The sequence below is a fragment of the Anastrepha obliqua genome, chromosome 2 (genome assembly GCF_027943255.1).
Source record: "Anastrepha obliqua isolate idAnaObli1 chromosome 2, idAnaObli1_1.0, whole genome shotgun sequence".
Lineage (NCBI taxonomy): Eukaryota > Metazoa > Arthropoda > Insecta > Diptera > Tephritidae > Anastrepha > Anastrepha obliqua.
This window is the reverse complement of record NC_072893.1, coordinates 64,171,255-64,189,461: the sequence shown is the minus strand read 5'-3', so window position 1 is coordinate 64,189,461 and position 18,207 is coordinate 64,171,255. Positions and strand designations below refer to the sequence as shown.

The 18,207-nt window shown below is 33.0% G+C and overlaps 1 protein-coding gene across 2 annotated transcripts in view; it reads right to left on the bottom strand.

Annotated features, from left to right (window-relative positions):
- The window catches only part of LOC129239217 (neurobeachin), a 231,460-nt gene that overhangs the window by 114,317 nt on the left and 98,936 nt on the right, over positions 1-18,207 (bottom strand). For both annotated transcript variants that reach the window (XM_054874564.1, XM_054874565.1), the window contains exons 4-10: positions 16,079-16,200; positions 15,367-15,493; positions 12,821-12,940; positions 12,571-12,717; positions 10,389-10,863; positions 10,109-10,203; positions 2,371-2,511 (exon numbers count right to left, since the gene is read on the bottom strand). In XM_054874564.1, coding sequence (XP_054730539.1) covers positions 2,371-2,511; positions 10,109-10,203; positions 10,389-10,863; positions 12,571-12,717; positions 12,821-12,940; positions 15,367-15,493; positions 16,079-16,200 — 1,227 coding nt within the window. The remainder of the gene's footprint in view (positions 1-2,370; positions 2,512-10,108; positions 10,204-10,388; positions 10,864-12,570; positions 12,718-12,820; positions 12,941-15,366; positions 15,494-16,078; positions 16,201-18,207) is intronic.

Below are 18,207 nucleotides of genomic sequence, written 5' to 3'. Positions count from 1 at the left end.
TTACCTTCTCTTTTTCCTTCTAAAATAAGTTACAATTTTTTTAAATCGTCTTTAAGGGGGTATTCTGGTCTTGAAATTTGTAAAAATCAATTTTTTTGGTTTGCATATGTTCAATGTTTAGACCTTAAAAAATTTGCCTTTCAACGGATTTTTCAAAATTCGAATTATTTTTGGAGATACAGCGGATTTTGTGACGTGGCGTCTAAGCCGGCCGAGTGGAGAGAATCGCACAATGAACGACTTGAAGAGTCGTTCTTTCCAGAAAATTTTTTGTATCCCACACAACCTTTATTTATTGTACACATATATATATACACTTTATACTTCAATAATACATACCTGGAAATATATCGCCGATTAATCCAGAGTGGGTAGTCAAATATTATGATCTAAGTTATTCTATTGGAACTTTTGCTCAAACTTCAAACGCGATTTTCTGAAAACTGCGTTCTTTGAGATGGTCGTCATGATATCCCAAGTTCTACTTGACCAATCGCTTTAAAGTTTGATAAGAAGTTTTTATTATACATCTGTCTATCGCGCCTGCCTCGGATTTTGAAAAATTTAAGTTTGAAGTATTTTTAAAAAAAATTGAAAGGGTAAAAAAAGAGGGTAAAACAAAATTTTTTTTTCAAGTTGACGCCATTTTTTGAATTTGTTTTTCTTTGATTTGGCTTTATCCGATAGCGACAACTTAACTAATGAAGAATTTTTTAATTTGTTTTTATTAAATCACTACAAGGGTTGGAATCATGTCAACCATGGAGCACTGTTGTTTATGTAACCCCCACTCCGCCGGCCTGTAATTCCACGATCTTTTTATTTTTTTCTTTATTAATTTTTTTTTATACTTTTCCAATATTAATAAAAACCATAAAAAATGTATAGTGAAAATGTTTCCCATTTTTTTTATCTTAGTTTTAAAAATACCTAAAATTAAGACGTCTAGACCAGAATACCCCCTTAAATCCTCTTTAAAAATTTGTTCTGCGTAAGTGTTAAAAAGTAGGGCTGACCATATATAACTTTGTCTGAGTCCCTTAAAAATGCGCACTTCGCTGATCAGCTGATTTACTGCTGCTGTCTGATTCCAACAACAATTTTTTATGCAACGGATTTCGTCTTCATCTGTATCCAGCGTTCGCAAAATCTGTAAATATTTTCTGTGTCGAATGGTTTTTTCTAAACCAAGAAGCACAAAAAACATCCTTTTGTACATCTTTGAAATTTTGTAATAAAACCTATACGGCTTCTGAATAAGGCATCTCTCGCTCCCACACCGTTTTTAAAACCAAACTGAAATTTACCACCAGCAGCTTCACTTTGTTTATATACTCGATTGTGAATAATTTTTAAAAACATTTTAAGCCCGTGGTTAGTCTTTATTCCAAGCATTTTTGTGCATTTTGTTTATTCGGTATTGGTATAAAACTCAATGTTAGCGAATCTTGTGGATATTTACCAGAGTTGCATATAAAATAAGTTAAAAATTTGAGGAGTAACTTGAAGTTGTTGTCACCAATCATTTTAAGTAACTCAGCTGGCAGCTCGTCAGTGTCGCCTTGCTGTTTTTTCAGACGACTGAATAGCTTTTCTTATATCTTCTACAGTTACAGGTAGGCTCGCGCATTCCTGAAAATGATTTATGTATATGATCGGTTCCAGGGCTGGTGGCGGTAAACAAATTACGTATATATTTATAATATCTCAAATGTTATGCTTTTCATTTATTTCAGAGACTAATTCATCATTTTCGTTCAAATATTAAAGTACATTTCACAGATTTTTTATTAGTTGCACAAGCATCACTCAGTTTTTTGTGCAGATTAAACTCATCCAGAAGTTTTTGGAGTTTTTCGATTTCTTTGCACTGATTTGTGATCCATTCAGTTTTTGCTTCATGTATTTTATGGTGTATTTAGCATGAATTTTCTTGTTTTGTATTGATATTTGTTTTTGAATTTTCGCCTTTCAATAAAAAGTTCACATACATTTGACGTTGACTGTTTGCCTTTATTTACATACGCAAGTATATTTCCACAATTTTCTTACTCGTTATAAACACAAACCCAATACCAACAATTTTTCTTGCATGCTCATTGACTTTTATTATTTATTTATTTGTACAAAAACACTTTTTGAGCTTACTTGTTTAGCAAAAAAAAAAAAATTGTCCAACATGCTTTGAGTGCATGCTTCTGATAAGGTGACTATGGTTTTACGAGTATTAGTTTAAAATATTTATATGTTACATTTTTTTATTATTTTCACTCACTACTCAAGTGGCGGAGACCTGGTGTATTTTTCTGTTTCTTCACTACTACCCTTTTTACTTAAATATTCTGCAGCTGCTGCTACTTTGCCACTCACCTGTAACATAAGTGCATGCGGTGTATGTACAAAATATGAAACATTTCCTTTGGGTGCGGATTGTAAACACAGCTGACCATCGGTTGCCACTGGATTGTACATGAAGACGATGGCATTTGACAATTTACCATCGTAGAGTACCTGTGTCAGCAAGAACAGTGTAATAACAAGGAGGAATTTTCGTTTTCGTTTTTGTTGTCCACATCAGATTTTGTTCGGTTGCCACGGCGTTGTAAGAATAATAGAAACAAATTTATTTCAGTTAGTAAATACAAATAAAATATATTTTGTATGTTTCTATGTATGTATGTGTATTTGTATATATACATATATACATTAATGTTAGTACGTATGTATGTATGTAAGTAAAGATGCGTTTTGTGTAGTTGAAGGACATTTTTCGTAGGACGCTTAGGCGATAAAATGACGGTGCGCTTGCGAATTTGTGCTCTTCAGCTCGATTTGCTGCTCAATTTTTTGTAAATTTTTGCTGATTTTAATTATGTTTTTTTTTTGTTTTGTTTTTTGTTGCTCACTTTGGCACTGCTATACATAGGAATTGGTTGATTGTGTGTAGCCACTTTACATTTATTTTGCAGGGGTAAAATATTTGGATTTGTTTGATAAAAAAAGAAGAATGGAAAAATTGTAAAAAATAACGGTATAACAGTACATACATATTAAATGAAGGCTGCTGGCGTTGCTAAAAGGCACACTTAGAATACGCAAAAAACAGAAAACAAAACAAGCAAAAACAATAAGCGGAATTTTTTGTATAGCGTGAAGGCATGAAAGTAGCTGGTTTAACCCTCTAATGCACAGATGTGACTCAGTGCTTTCATTTTTAAAGGTAATTGTAAAATAGTAAGCCGAATTTTTGTTTTTTAATAAGTTTTTGTTGATAAAATCGGCTAAGCTTGAGCGAATTATAATGAAAAAATGGTGAAATTAGTGCCGGTAGAGTGTCTGAAGTCACTGGAAATACTGATAAAAGAAAAATTACGAAATACTTTTAATATTACGTATATTTGGGTTCATTGTTCATTTAAAGCTTTCAAAAAAGCATATAAAAAACAAATTTTATGATGTAAATAATTATTATATGGGATTTTTAAAGCTTCAAAAATTTTACAAATTGTATTAATTTTATTGCCGTTAGTGCAATATAATTACCTGCTATTGATTAAAAAAAAACATTTATGGTTTTAAACAGCTTTAAAATGTATACAGAAGATAAAAATATTTATCCTTATCCACAAAGGTTTCTAAAGGCTTATCATATGAATTCTTATTAGCTACAAAAGGGGAGTAAGACTTAAACTTGACCCAGTGGTCTAGAAACTTCAAAAAATCGGTATTTTGTTTCTTCGATATTTCGAAAGTGTAGTATCTTAGGAATATACGGTCCGCGCGCTCCTGTACCTCAAACTTTAAACCCATTTATCTCGAGACGACTTTTTCGGCCTGGTGTTGTCAAAACAAAAAAACAAAAACAATCAAATCGAATCGTCCAGGTTCAATTTTTCGGGAGGGTCAACTTCAGTGCCATTTTTAAAAGTATTGTAATTAAATTAGAAAATTTCCAAAACCGTATTCGTTTTTTATTAGAATTTCTAGAAATATTGTTGGTATGCAATTCGAAGTGGCCAAAAATTCTTGTTGATTTCTTATACATCTTTTTACTGACGCCACACATTTTTTTCTACGAAGAGTCAACACAAAAGATGATCGAAAGTCAACGAAAATGTTGAATGACTTCAAATTTGCACTTTGTTATACTAAAATTTAATGGGTTAGACACCCAAATTATTATAAAAGTCTGATTAAAAATTTCAAAGTTTTAATGAAAATTTCTCGAATTTTTATAAATCCTGTGCAAAGCGTAAAACTAGTGGACGATTATGATCTTTGAATTATATAATACTAAAAAATTATAATAATTGAAATTAAAAAATAAATAATTAGATAGTCAAAACTTGGCGTATTTGGTGCTCCTACATAATAATTTCGGCGGCGTGTATCGATATCCCTAGACTTAATTTTTTCATTAAACAAAAGCACTTCACCAGCACGAAGCCAGCTGCATTTTATTGCTTTTATTTTACTTTCGAAGCAATCTATACACATTTCTAAGCCTCTTTTCCTGCGCATAGCTACTCGGATACTTGTGCACGTGTAGCTGTAATGGGTTCTGCACAATACAAACTTGGACCGACGATAAGCCGCTTCTCTCTAATTTTGCAACCTCTTCCACCTCAGCATCATTTCACGCTGGACTAGGTACAGTGCTTCAAATAACCCCCCATTATTGTTTGGAATTAAAATATGCCTGTATGCGTGTATGCATGTATGTATGTATGTATGTATGTATGTATGTATGATTGCCCGTATTGTGCACAAAAAAACAACAAATCGTTTTGGAAATCGTTGTATACTGTACTGTACAATGTAGGGAAAGAGTGATTGAAACAAAAGTGTGTAAAAATAAGAAAAAGTGCAAGCGCTCAAGTGCTTAATTGCTTTCAAGTGCATAATCGATGCATGAGCATACTAATTTCGCCTAGATTTATGCACAAATGTTTGCAGGAAATAATGTATGTATGCTTGTATTTATAATACATAAGCGTGTATGTGGCGGTGTGCACATAATTTCTTGCTGTTGCTCATCTACTTAGTTGGTAGGTGGTGGCTGTTAGTATATTTATAAATATTGCAAGGTTTTCGGTTAGGCGAGTATTTCAATCGTTCACAAGTAAATGCTTATATTGTCGACTTTTGTGTTTTCGGTAAGCGCTAGTGGAATTTTGTAGCAAATATATTCGTAGAAGATTTTAGTCCACAAATGCCCCATGCAGAAGTACTTTTTGGAGATTGCTTGAAAAATGGGTCATATTGTACCATAAAAAGGGCAGCGAGCGGGTTAAAATGCTCTACAAAAGTGATCCTCGTGGAATTCTACTATAGAATTATGAAGAAATAGGTTTGTCAGAAAGCGAGTTATAACACTTTTTAAGTAGTAGTAAAGGCAAAATTTGCAACTTATAAGAATTTATAAAAAAAAAAATATTGAGACGTTTTGGACTAAAAGTTTGAACTATAAAAACGATCAGCGTAAAATTCTACTAAAGAAAATTGACAAAAATATGTTTGCCAGAAAACGACTCAGAACATTTTTCCACGAAATAAAAAGATTTTTTTGAGAAATATTTGGAAATCAAGAGTATTTAGAAAAACTAAAATATAATGAGATGAGCTGGATTGTTAATTTGATCCACAAAAATTAGCCCCCTAAAATTCTACTACAGAACAATGAAAAAATAGGTCTGTCAGAAAACGACTTGGAATAATTTTTCACGTAATAAAAAGATTTCTATGACTGAAATTTGGAAATTATTGGCCACTCTCGGCTTTGTATTTTCATTTTGTTAGCTCATAATCAGTTTAAAAAGAAAAAAAAACAAATAAAATTATTGTTCTTATTCATTTGTCGATATTTTATTCATAGCTGGAAGTTCTGAAAATCATTTGGCTATGCCTGGTCGGGTGTAAGCCACTGTAAAAAAAATATTGAGATGTGCTGGACTAAGACTTTGTTCTATCGAAAATTTTCGCAATTCTTCTGGGAACAAATAGGGAGCTAGATTATATTGCTCCAGAATTTTGTTTTGAAAATAATTTTTCCGCGCAAATTCCAGAAAGATGAACGTTGAATACTTTGAGCCGGGATAAGTGGCTAACTTCACTGATGGCTCCAGACCGGGAGTAGCATACGCCCAGAAGTGCTGCAGTTGCACTTAAGTCTACGGCTACCTGAAAACTGCAGCGTTTTTCAACCTGAGTTAATGTCTGTAAAGGAGGCTGCGCTGCAGGTCAGGAACTCGTCTGTTGCAGTATAAGAGTTCACTATCTACTCGGACAGTCAAGCTGCCATAAAATCTGTACAATGCAATACCACTTCTTTCGAAGTAGCAACTGAATGTAGAGCCATTCGTAATGAGCGGTGCACCACCAACGTTGTATGGACACTGAGATATTCCTCGAAATTGCATCGCAGATGAGCTCGCTCGGCGAGAAACTAATTTAAATCAGGCAATTCTGCTCAATATGTGGACGTCCCTTTATCCTCAAGCAGGCTGTTGATCAGTTTGGTTTACATTGCGCAAGCCAACATTAGATGCGCCATAGAGCCCACTGGTCTGACCTAGAAGAAATGAACACAGAACTTTATCGATCTAGAGCGGCCTTCCATTGGTACGGTAGTTGGTACCATCACCGGGCACTCCACATAGGAAACGTAAATGACTTCTTTCGCAGGTACAAAGACGAGCAGGAGGTGGAAAGCGCTAAACACTTCCTCTGCGATTGGCCCGCTCTTGTCAGAATTTAATGTTTATCGATAAATTTGTATGTCTAACGAACTTGAAATTGGCAGCCATCCACAGGATTTTTATTGTTTATCAAAGAGATGAAGTGGTTACTTAACTTTGGGAATTAGAGAGGGAGCTTGAGTTCAAAGTAGTGGCTTTCCAATTGACCTCCAGGTCTAAGTGGGCCCACTCTACACCCTTATGAAATAGAGAGTGACAACCACTGTAACCTAATCTGCGCCAATCAAAAAGTTAAGAGTTGTTGTACGATGTTATGAAATGTAGTAATGATGCAACATTTTCCTTCAATTTCTTTATTTAAATTACGTAAAAACTTATTCTTTTTAACCAGCTAGCGAAAGTTGTTAAAATTCCAATTTTTTTTGTTTCGTTTTTACTGCCTACACTTTAACACTAACGTTCTCATTTCACTTTGCACACGACCACCTGCTCTCTCTCCTTAAGTATGCCAACAATTTGCGCTGCAATGCGAACACTCCTTTACAAGCGCCTAGACGCATTGGTTTGCCTACAAGATGCTGTTGAGGTGGAGGCCTCAAAGGCCAACTGACTGAAGGACGCAACTTTGGCATGCAATGAAACGGAATCGCATTGAATGCTAAGCCCCGCGGCGGCTCGATTCTCATTCAACCGAAGTCTCAGCACACCCTTGGAAGGCTTAAGAGTTGAGGCAGTGGGCTTGTATTAGTGCAGTACACACAAATTCATGCACATGCACATGTATGGGTATATGAGAATGCGATTGAAAGACATGATGATGTGGAAAACAGGCAGCATACTGCCACGCCGCGCCGCCTTGCAACTCAATTAATTGCAAGCGTAAATTTCATGCTCTAATAATTTCAATGATTGAATAAAAGGATATACATACATTTAATAAAACATCGTATCCTTGTACTTAAATACGTTTATATATAAATACGTACAACTACACATGTAAATATGCACACACGTGAGTGGAAGCAAGGCTTTGAAACCTGCTGTTCCTGCATTGTAAGTCATCTGTTGCAATAAACGCCCGCTTCGTTTGGTGTTGATTTGTTTGTTTAACAAAATTCAAACCTTGTTTCCCTTCCTCCTCTCTCGCCCGCTCAATTTACTCCTCGGGTTTTGCTAAACTAAAGTTTTAATTGCTTCACCTCTTGAGGCACAAAAATGTTTATGCAAAGTTTTTTAGTTCAACTCGTAGCGTAAGAGCGATTGGCCAATTATGGTTAGCGTGGGAGAAGTACTTGAAATTGAGAAACCTGGAAAGCTTTGAATTGAATAACTTTTCGCGATTTGTATTTTATAAAATTTTTATTCAAACTTATACTTTTGCAATTAGGCCTTGATGATGGCTATTATGGATGAAAGCATAAAATGTACTTTTCACATGACTTAATTGTTGCTTATGAAATTCGTTCAATGTTCTAAAACAATTAATATTAAAATAAAACAAAAAATAAAAATCATGAAAATTAATTATACACAAATCGCAAGGGAACAAATATTAGTCATTAGACATTAGTCGCTTAAAAAAAACTATATTTCATTTTGACGTGCAGTCTGTTTTCAAGAAATTTTTCTAAAATCCTGATACCTGAAATCTCTTGCAACCAATCTACGTTGAGATTGGCTCTATTTCTATAAGTTCCGTCTTTCATATTGCATTCTCTCTTTTGAACCATTTCAGTTTCAATTTCAGATTTGAGTTCAGCTAACCTATGAAATTCAGAATTCGAGGTAAGAAAGAAATCTGTCGATTAGAAAAAAATTTTAGTTAAAATTAGTATATATTTTTTATTTCCCTGATTCTAATTTTAAAGAAACGCACAGGTATGCACCATAAAAAATGACTCTTTTGCTGTGTAAGTCATCCCAAAAGCTTTTGGGAACAAAATCCGACTGCTTTAAATTTCCGGAAAGCGATGGTCAATGACGTTTTTAACAGCGGCGGTCGCAGTGGAATAATATATTAATTTCGTAATAGCCACATCAAAATTAATTACTACCCTAGGCAACAAAATGCAGATTATATTGTAAGCCGAACTTTCACCATTTTTTTGTTATACAGTTCCATCTCCGAACTATTTAAATGCATAAAAAATATTAAACATTTCCTTCTTGACTTTTTAGGAGGTAGCCACCAAATATGCATACATATAAAATGGCGCAAAATTAAGCATCCCATTTTTTTGTAATAGCTTTTTTATTAAATTTAAAAACAAAATGATTTTAAGTGATGGAAATCTTTATTTCGACCTTTACGCGTTCTATCTTCCGACAAGGTGATTAATTTTGCGCCGATAGGGGGCGCCGAGGGGCCGCTCTGAATAAACTTGTTAAATTTTACTTGCACATTTACATATATCTAAAGGAAAAATGTGCACATTAGGTTTACTTTGAATTTTAAGGATTTTTTGTGGCAAAAAATTTTTTTTGAAAATTTTTTTTTTTTGGAAAATTTTTGTTTGAAAAAAAAAAATTAAATTTTTGTTTGAAAAAAAAAAATTTCATTTGAAAAAAAAACACTTTGTTTAAGAACAAAAACAATAATTTTTTTCAAAAAAAAAAAAAATTTGAGAATTTTGGAAAAAAAAATTTTGGAAAAAAATTAAAAATTCGCAAACTTTCTGCCTATTACACTAAGCTATTGATGTGAGGAAAAGTTTGTAAGTCATTAATTTAAGGCTATTTTTATTTTCCTGACCAGGCTACCCACAGCTAGATACATTTACTAGTTTACCTCTTTAAGAAATAGAAAAAAATTAAGGGAAAGAAAAAAAACAATGTTTAGTATGTTGATAAATCTTTTAATGATTTCATTTCGGAAACCAAGATATTTGCAAATACCAAAAAAAAAAAACAAAGAGTGCCATTTTGGTATGGATTTTTTTGTGATTTTGTTCTTATATCCAATTATAGAAAATAATTTCAAAGCCCAAAAAGAAGTTTGAAGCCGCAGATACTAGCTTATTTTCTAGCTATAGAAAAATATTTTTTTAAGTAATGTGCAATATTCTATGTGATAACCTTTTTTTGCTATTAAAAATAGAGAAAATTAAGCCCAACCAATAAAGCGTTTTTGAATTCATACAAATAAACATAATCAAAGCTCACTTAATCTTCTACAAATTAGTAATTTTAATTAAAGCACTAATTTCTTAAATTTCCAGTATCCAGACTCCACAAAGACACACACACACAGTGGCTGTGCTGCACATTTAGAATTAAATGAGTGTGTCCGCCGAAAAAGTGACAAAAAATCAACTCTTAGATGAAAAACGAAAATATCACACACATACACAACATAACGAATGAACAAAGAAAGAATATAAAAAAAATATAAAATACTTAAAAATGCTTACAGCTTTAAGCTGATTAATTTCTTCGGTCTGAGTGGAGTATCCCCTCAAAAGCTCCAAACCAGCAGCGGAAGTAGACGAAATACGACGCAATTGTTCTAAAGGAAAAGCAATACAAAGTATAAGAAAAACACAAAAAAAAAGAGAAACAGGAAAAAAACAACAAATGAAAAATAAATAAATTTCAATTGAAGTGCAAATCTCTTTACACAAACAACAAATGAGAAACAAGAAGTAAAAAATGCGAAAAAAATGAAATAATAAATTTAAAACAAATAAATACCAAAGGACGTGTTCCCCGTTGGCAAATGACACAAAGGATCTGAGATGATTTTGTTGTTATCGTTGGCGCCGGCTACACCCGCAACGCTACCATACTGATTGTTGTTGTTTGCGCCAGCCGCATGGCTTCCGCTAGCGCTGTTGGCATTCGCCGCTGTCGATGTTGATGTTGTGGAGGTACCCGACGTAGTGGCGCCGCTAGACGCCATCTGATCGACCACAACACCTCCCAAGGCATTGAGCACCGCATTGGCAGAAGCATTTCGCGCTGAGAGCACTGCACGAATTTTCGAAAAAGCCGCACTCAAATCGAGCTTCTCATCGGCCCAGTCGATGGCCTGAGCCTCTTGTTCGGCTAGCAGCACCGTCGTGGATTTATTGTTGATATTGGTGGTGTTGTTGTTGTTGTTCTGACTCACCCGTTTGTGATTGTCCGGCAGGTTCAAATAGCACTCGTTGTCAAAGCGGAATTGTGACTGTGTATTTTTGAGAAACGACGGAACGCAGGAGACGGTTGAAAACGATTTCGAATGTGAAACGGTGGGTAAATTTTGAATTATGAAATAGAGATATTATATATGAGAGTTTGAATAATTGTAATAATTTTTTTTTTTTTAATTTTAAATAATTTTTGGGAAGTTTATATGATGCCGTAAATTTTTATATACATTATGAATATTACATATTTGAAAAAAAAGTTATCGAAAATAGTAATTTAGAAAAATGTCACCGCATAATTGGAATAATTCCAATAAGTTTTTTTTTTTAATTTTAAATAATTTTTATGTAAAATATATGCCATAAAGTTTTTATATGCAATATGAAAAATATTTAATATTCGAAAAAAAATATTCGAAATAATTGAAAATAGTAACTCAGAAAAATTTTGTCGCATAAGAATTTCAATGATTTGAGTACATTTTTTTTTTGTCAATTTCAAATCATGTTTAGAAAAATTATATAATGTCATGAATTTTAATATACAATTTAGTATTTGAAAAAATATATTTCGAAATAATTGAAAATAATAATTCAGAAAAATGTTCTCGCATGAGAAATTTAATAATTTCAATACATTTTTTTTTGTCAATTTAAAATAATGTTTAGGAAAGTTATAAAATGACATGAATTTTAATATATAATATGAAAAATATTTGGTATTAGGAAAAAAAATCGCAAATAGTAATTTAGAAAAAAATTTTCGTGAACGAATTTGGATAATTTCAACAAGTTTATTTTTTTTTTTTTAATTTTAAATATTTTTTAAGAAAATTATAAGTTTTCAAGAATTTTAATACACATTATGAAAAATATTTAATATTCGAAAAAAATTCCAAATCATCGAAAATTATGGTTTAGCGTTTTTTTTTAATTTTAAAGAATTTTTTATAAGTTATATAATGTCATAAATTTAAGGAAAACCATATTTACAAAAACACTCAAAAAAAAATCAAAAAAAAAAATTTAGAAAAATAATATCGTATAAAAATATCAATAATTTTTTTTTTTTTTTTTTGGAAAATTATATAATGTCATAAATTTTAATATGAAGTACGAAGAACATTTTGAATTCAAAACAAAAGAAACAATGCGACAACAATAATTTAGAAAAATATAACCGCATAAATAATTTTAAAGCATGAATAATTTGGTTTTTTTTTTTGCAAATTTAAACATGAAGAATGTTTAATATTCGAAAAATAAACGAAAGTAATAGTTTTTATGAATACAAAACCCAATTAAAAAAAATATTATGACGAAAAAAATTGAGTTTTTGAACGTTTTACAAAGACAGCATTTCATTATTGAATTTAGTGGGTAGCATTTGCAATGTGCCCAAAAAAAGCGTGTTTGGGAAAAGACAGAAAAAGAGAACAGGAAAAAGGATAAAACAATAGTGTGAATCAAAATTGTGTTTTGTCTTTTTTTTTTTCTTTGTCTACAACTTTACAATAATGTCAAAGCTAAAACATATCACAGCAACTCTTACGAAAATGTTAAACGTAAAAAGCCTGTGCAATGATAAACTAAATAAAAATATTACTTAAACTTCATAACTAACTTCATGTGACTCTTCTATTTTTAATTTTTTTATTTTCTTAATTTTTTTAATTTTCTTAACTTTTTTTAGTTTTTAAAATTTTCTTATTTTATTTTTTAAATTTTATTCTTCAACAACTCACCTTATAGCCCGGCCCCAGGCGATGCATCGCACAAATCTGCTGCGTTGTCAACGCTTCGCTGAATAGGTAAATCGCTGACATTTGCCCGCAAAAGACGCGCTCCTCATCCAGTTCGGGCGTTGCGCCAATGTAACACTTATCGAATGGCTGCAAAGCGACAAGAAGTGAAGATGTTTAATAGCAGTGAAGATTGTGAATTATTGAAAAGTACAGAAGTTTTAAGAGTGCAAAAGCATATCAAAGTACTTACGTCGTTTGTAGAAACGAACCACGCCATTTCGGTACTGGACGCCAATTGTCCATTAACGAGGCACTTTATTTCGCTTTTTGTCCAACGATTATATATGTACACTATGGCAATCATATACCACTGCAAGAAGTACAAAAAACGATTATATTTTCTTAGTTTTTTTGAAATATTGTGTTGAGGTTCATTTGGTTAAATTTCGTGTATAGTTCCTAGAGGACCACAATACTTAAGAAGCTCAATTTGGCTACGTAAAATATCTGTGTCTCTACTTCTTTCCAAATTCTTTTTAAAACAAATAACCTTTTCTCATATTTTCCAGTTTCATTTTAAAACGATACTACCCGACGCCCCTAGTAGCTTTGATTTGAAAGTTTGATTTCAAGTAGAGTATGGCTTGACATGGTGAAAAAAATTCAGAGGGTGTGGCCAATATCGGACCGTTAACCGAACCGAACTTGAAAGAATCCATGTGACGTAACAGAGGTAACAAAGCGACTTATTTATGAAAATACTGAGAGTGTTTAGTGATATACCAAATAAACTAACCCAGTTTTCGTTGATGTTGCTACGTTGCCGTACTATTGATTTAAGGAGTGTGTGAAGAAGTGTGAAATGCGCAGGCAGAATTCGACGGCCGAGTATGCGGTGATGTAGCAACTGAAGTGTGCTCGCTCAATTTCATTTTTCATCATAGCTGAAGGCTAAACACGGTAATCTATCCTCTTTGGAGTCTGACCGAATTTCGGCCTCAGCTTCAGCCATGTTCGACTATAAAAGTTAGGTTCAGATTCAGTTCTGCTTCGACGAAAAATAGGCGAACTTTATTTCACTTTTTTTTTGGTCAAAACTTATATAGCAGGGGTTTTTTTTTTGCAAGTGCCACACTGCTACCCCGGGTTCGAAACCCACTGTGAGCATGAAACACGGAATGCTAAATGCAATTTTTTCTAATAGTGATGATCCCTCTCCAGACAATTTCAAGTCTCCGAATGCGTTTCTGACATTTTCAACTTTAGATTAAAACCATCTTCAGATCAATCACTTCAAAGAAAAATTAATGATTTGGAGATTTATTCAAATTATTCGAGGCAAATATATTCGGTTCTTTTTAACATTTAAAAAAAATGTTGGCCTACTGCTTTTAGCATGAAATAAACTTTTTTAACAAATTATTAAGAGAAATACCATGTTTTTTTGGTAATTTCTTTTTTATTATTTTGTTTTGGTTTTAGTTTTTTTTTTCTTTTTAATTATTGCAATGCACAATATTGCTTTAACGAATCGCTAATAACAAAGAGAAAAAATAAAACACAAATTTGAGGCAAGATCTGCCCTGACTTAAAAATAAAAAAATAAAATTTTTTTCCAAAAAATAAAAAAAATTTTTCAAAAAATACAAATTTTTTCCAAAAAAATTTTAATAAAAATTTGTTTCTTTAAATCATTTTTTCTCAAGATTTTTTGGGAAACAAAATTTTTATGCTGCTTCAGATAAATTTATATCATAATTTCCAGCATTGAACAAATCTAAAAATTTTTTAAAATCTTCCAAAAATTTTTCAGTTTACTTTTTATTATACTCAAGCCTACAAATATACCAATTTCAAAAAAGTTAACGACAATGACCTAATATAAATAGTTGGATCATCTGACTTGGATTCGCTCTGTAGTCCAACTCCTAAGCGTTGAGAGTCCATATGCCAAGGATATTTTATAATTAATTAGGGAAGCTGACATTACCTTCAGGCCAGTACCACTTTGTTCGGCTACAACCAATTTTTTATGTAGCTGCTATACTCTAAGCCCTCTACATTATAGTAAGCGCTTTATACTCTATACTCTATACTCTATACTCTATACTCTATACTCTATACTATGTACTCTATACTCTGTACTCTATACTCTATACTATATACTCTATACACTATACTCTATACTCTATACTCTATACTCTATACTCTATACTCTATACTCTATACTCTATACTCTATACTCTATACTCTATACTCTATACTCTATACTCTATACTCTATACTCTATACTCTATACTCTATACTCTATACTCTATACTCTATACTCTATACTCTATACTCTATACTCTATACTCTATACTCTATACTCTATACTCTATACTCTATACTCTATACTCTACACTCTATACTCTATACTATATATTTTAAATTTTACACTCTATACTTTATTTTTCTTTAGGAATTCTAGCCATTATCCCTAAATTAAATCGTGAAAATATGAGGCTCATTTTCAAAGAAAACCTATTAAATTTGGGTAGCAAAAATATTGCAAGCCAACCACTACCAAATCCTCAATTGCGTGCCATGAATAGCCTGAGTATCTAAGTGCCCGTTGTAATTGCGCTAATTAAACCAAATGAGAGTACATTCATTTGAACCATCAACCTAAAGCCCACCCCATACTCGGCATAGCTCATCGGCACCACTCATAAAATATGAAATATTGTAAACATTTAGAAATGGAAAAATGTTCAATCGTCAACGTACACCTCATCGACCAGTGCACCAACTCACCTTTCTCGGTTGAAATTCATATTTCACACAATGTTGGAAACCTTTGCCTTTGACTTTCATCGATGTAAGCACCAGACAATTGCCAACAAAATGAGCTGTATAGCCAACGCCTTTCGATGTTTTAAAACTGAAAGAAAAAAAGAAGAAAGAAAGCGAAAAATTGTTATAAAATATGAAAGTGGCAGAAAATAGGAAATGAAAACGATAATTGTGAAGAAGCCAAGTCTGAAATTTAAGGTAAATGAATGAAGTAGATGAAGTGAAGAAGAAAATCGAGCAAATTAGTTCGCAGGATACGCTGAAGTAGTGCAAGGAGTGGCTGAACAAAATGGAATGAGTGGTGTACGCAAGCTGAACGAAGGCGAATTAATGAATTGCAAATTGCAGCAATATTTCAAATTAATTAAATCAAATGGTATACTATTAAGACGAAATAACGGTAAGAACAAAAAAGCGTGAAACAAATAAAAATGTAGTAAAACGAATTGTAACACAAAGTAGAAATGGTAGCTAAAGGAAGAATAGCAGCAAATAGAATGCGAGAAATAATGAAGACTTGGGAAAAGTAAGTAGTTAGTAGTGGAAGTTGACCAAGCAACGAAACAAAAAAAAAAAAGATACAAAAAAAAAAAATAAAAAGAAAAAGAAAAAAATCAAGTAAAACTGGCTGCCGCTTTTGATGTGGTTACAATGTATAGGTTTGCATACTCACCAATAGAGGTAGGGCTTCTCGCGCTCGATATTCACCGAATTAATAGGATCCAAACGAAACCACGTTGTAAATGTAAAGCCATTTTCGTATGGCCATTTCGCCAACGGCGGCAGTACCATGGCCTGTAAGGAACGAAAGAAAAAGAGAACAAAGAAAGAAATCAATAAATGGATGAGATTTGGATTGAGTGTGAAATTTATGACTACTGTAATTAGCTTCATTTAAAATTTTTTATAGCTAAATGTATCAGAAAAACAAAAAAAAATTGAAATTGGTTTTAATGGGCCACTGGCGTATTGCTGTAATTATTTTGGAAAGCAATGACGTAATGCAAGGGAATTCAAACTTCCGCTCAGTTGAAATCAAGGAAAATCTTTAAGGCTAAAGTTTAAGAAGTATTAAAAGCTACTTAAGGGGGTTATCACCCCCATGTGATGTGTTGAAAAATTGTTTTTTTTTTGCGTTTTACATAAACTGATTCCAGGAGTATCTCAAAAATGGTGCGAGAGATTTAATAATTGTATTGGCAGATTCGGTACAAGTGCTATTATTATCCAATTAAAATAATGCAAAAATGCAAGGTCATTTTTTTTTTGTTTTTTTTTGTAGCAAAATAAGATTTTTGGCATCTGAGGACGAGCTGCTCACACAATGGAGTAGTCAATAGCGCATTGAAAGAAATTTAACGAATATGTTCCTTACCGATGGGTCCAAGAATGAATTAAGCTCTGGAGCCGGGTGGTACTTAAACGATAGTAATAAGTATCATTACGCTATGGATGGAAAGGCAACTGTTTTCCAAATGGAAAACGCAAAGCAAACCTCAAAGATTGTTCAAGAATGTAAGAAGATGCTTAATTCTGTCGCAAGACAGAACAGGCTTGTATTTATATGGATTCCAGGACACTCCGGTGTTCAAGGAAAGGAAATTAGCGATGAATTGGTCAACTGCGGAACAGCGGTTACCCCACGGGGACCAGAGCCAATAATCCGAATCAGTTCCGCAGGAATCATGAATTTGATCAGCGAATATGCATGCAATTTCCATAAAGAGCGATGGTTCAGTCTAGAACGCCGCAGAACTGCAAAGTATTTTGTGATAAGCTCGAACAGAATTCTTTCGCGTTTTTTTCTAAAAGTTGGTAGAAAATACGTTCAGTTTATGGTCGGTATTATTACATCACACTATTAATGGGGTCTGCATATGACTACCATTGGAATCATTGGGGGCACGACTTGCTTGTTTTTCTTAGAGCAGGCAGATCGTACTGAGCACTTTCTCTGTGATTCTCCTGCCTTTTTAGAGCAAGTCTACGTACGAGTAATTTTTGTTTGCTCAAACTGGAGGATATTTTCAGATTTGCCAAAGAATCTGAAAAGTTATCACAACTTAAACTAAAGCTGAATAAAATCGGCCACCGCACTAGGGAACCCCTTGAAACAGAGGGTTAAATATATTTTTTATAAATTTTTTTTTGTAATATTGAGTGTAAAAATATAAAATACGCACAAATTGTCAATTGATGGAATTGAACTGGAAATAAAACATTATATTTCTGCTACTGCCCATGCCATGCACCTTAATTGGAATGAAGTTAAAGGATTGATGCTAAACATACCCGAATGGAAAAAAGCGTGTGCCACTATGCTATAAGTTTTCTGGAAGTTGTCAAGGGCCGATCCAACGCGGAAACGAATCGAAAGTTTGCCAATGTGAGAAAATTCTGAGTTGTAGTTTTTCTAGATGGTTAAGTTGGCGATCTATACTCATAAAAATAAAGGGTTTTCCAATAAGAGGTGTTATTCTCGTAAATGATCAATGGTTTCGTTGCTTGTGTGGCACGTAGCGCCGTCTTGTTGAAGATAAACGTTATCCAAATCAATACCATCTAATACCAGTCATAAAAAAATCGTTAATAATCTCTCGATAGCGCAATTCATTCACCGTAACCGTGGCTCCAGTTTCATTTTCAAAAAAGTAAGTTCCAATGACTTCGCCGGACCATAAGCCCCACCAAACCGTCACACGTTGAGGATAGAGAGGCTTTTCAACAACAACTCTTGAATTTTCTGAGTCCCAGATGCGACAATTCTGCTTGTTGACGGAGCCACCGAGATGGAAATGGGTC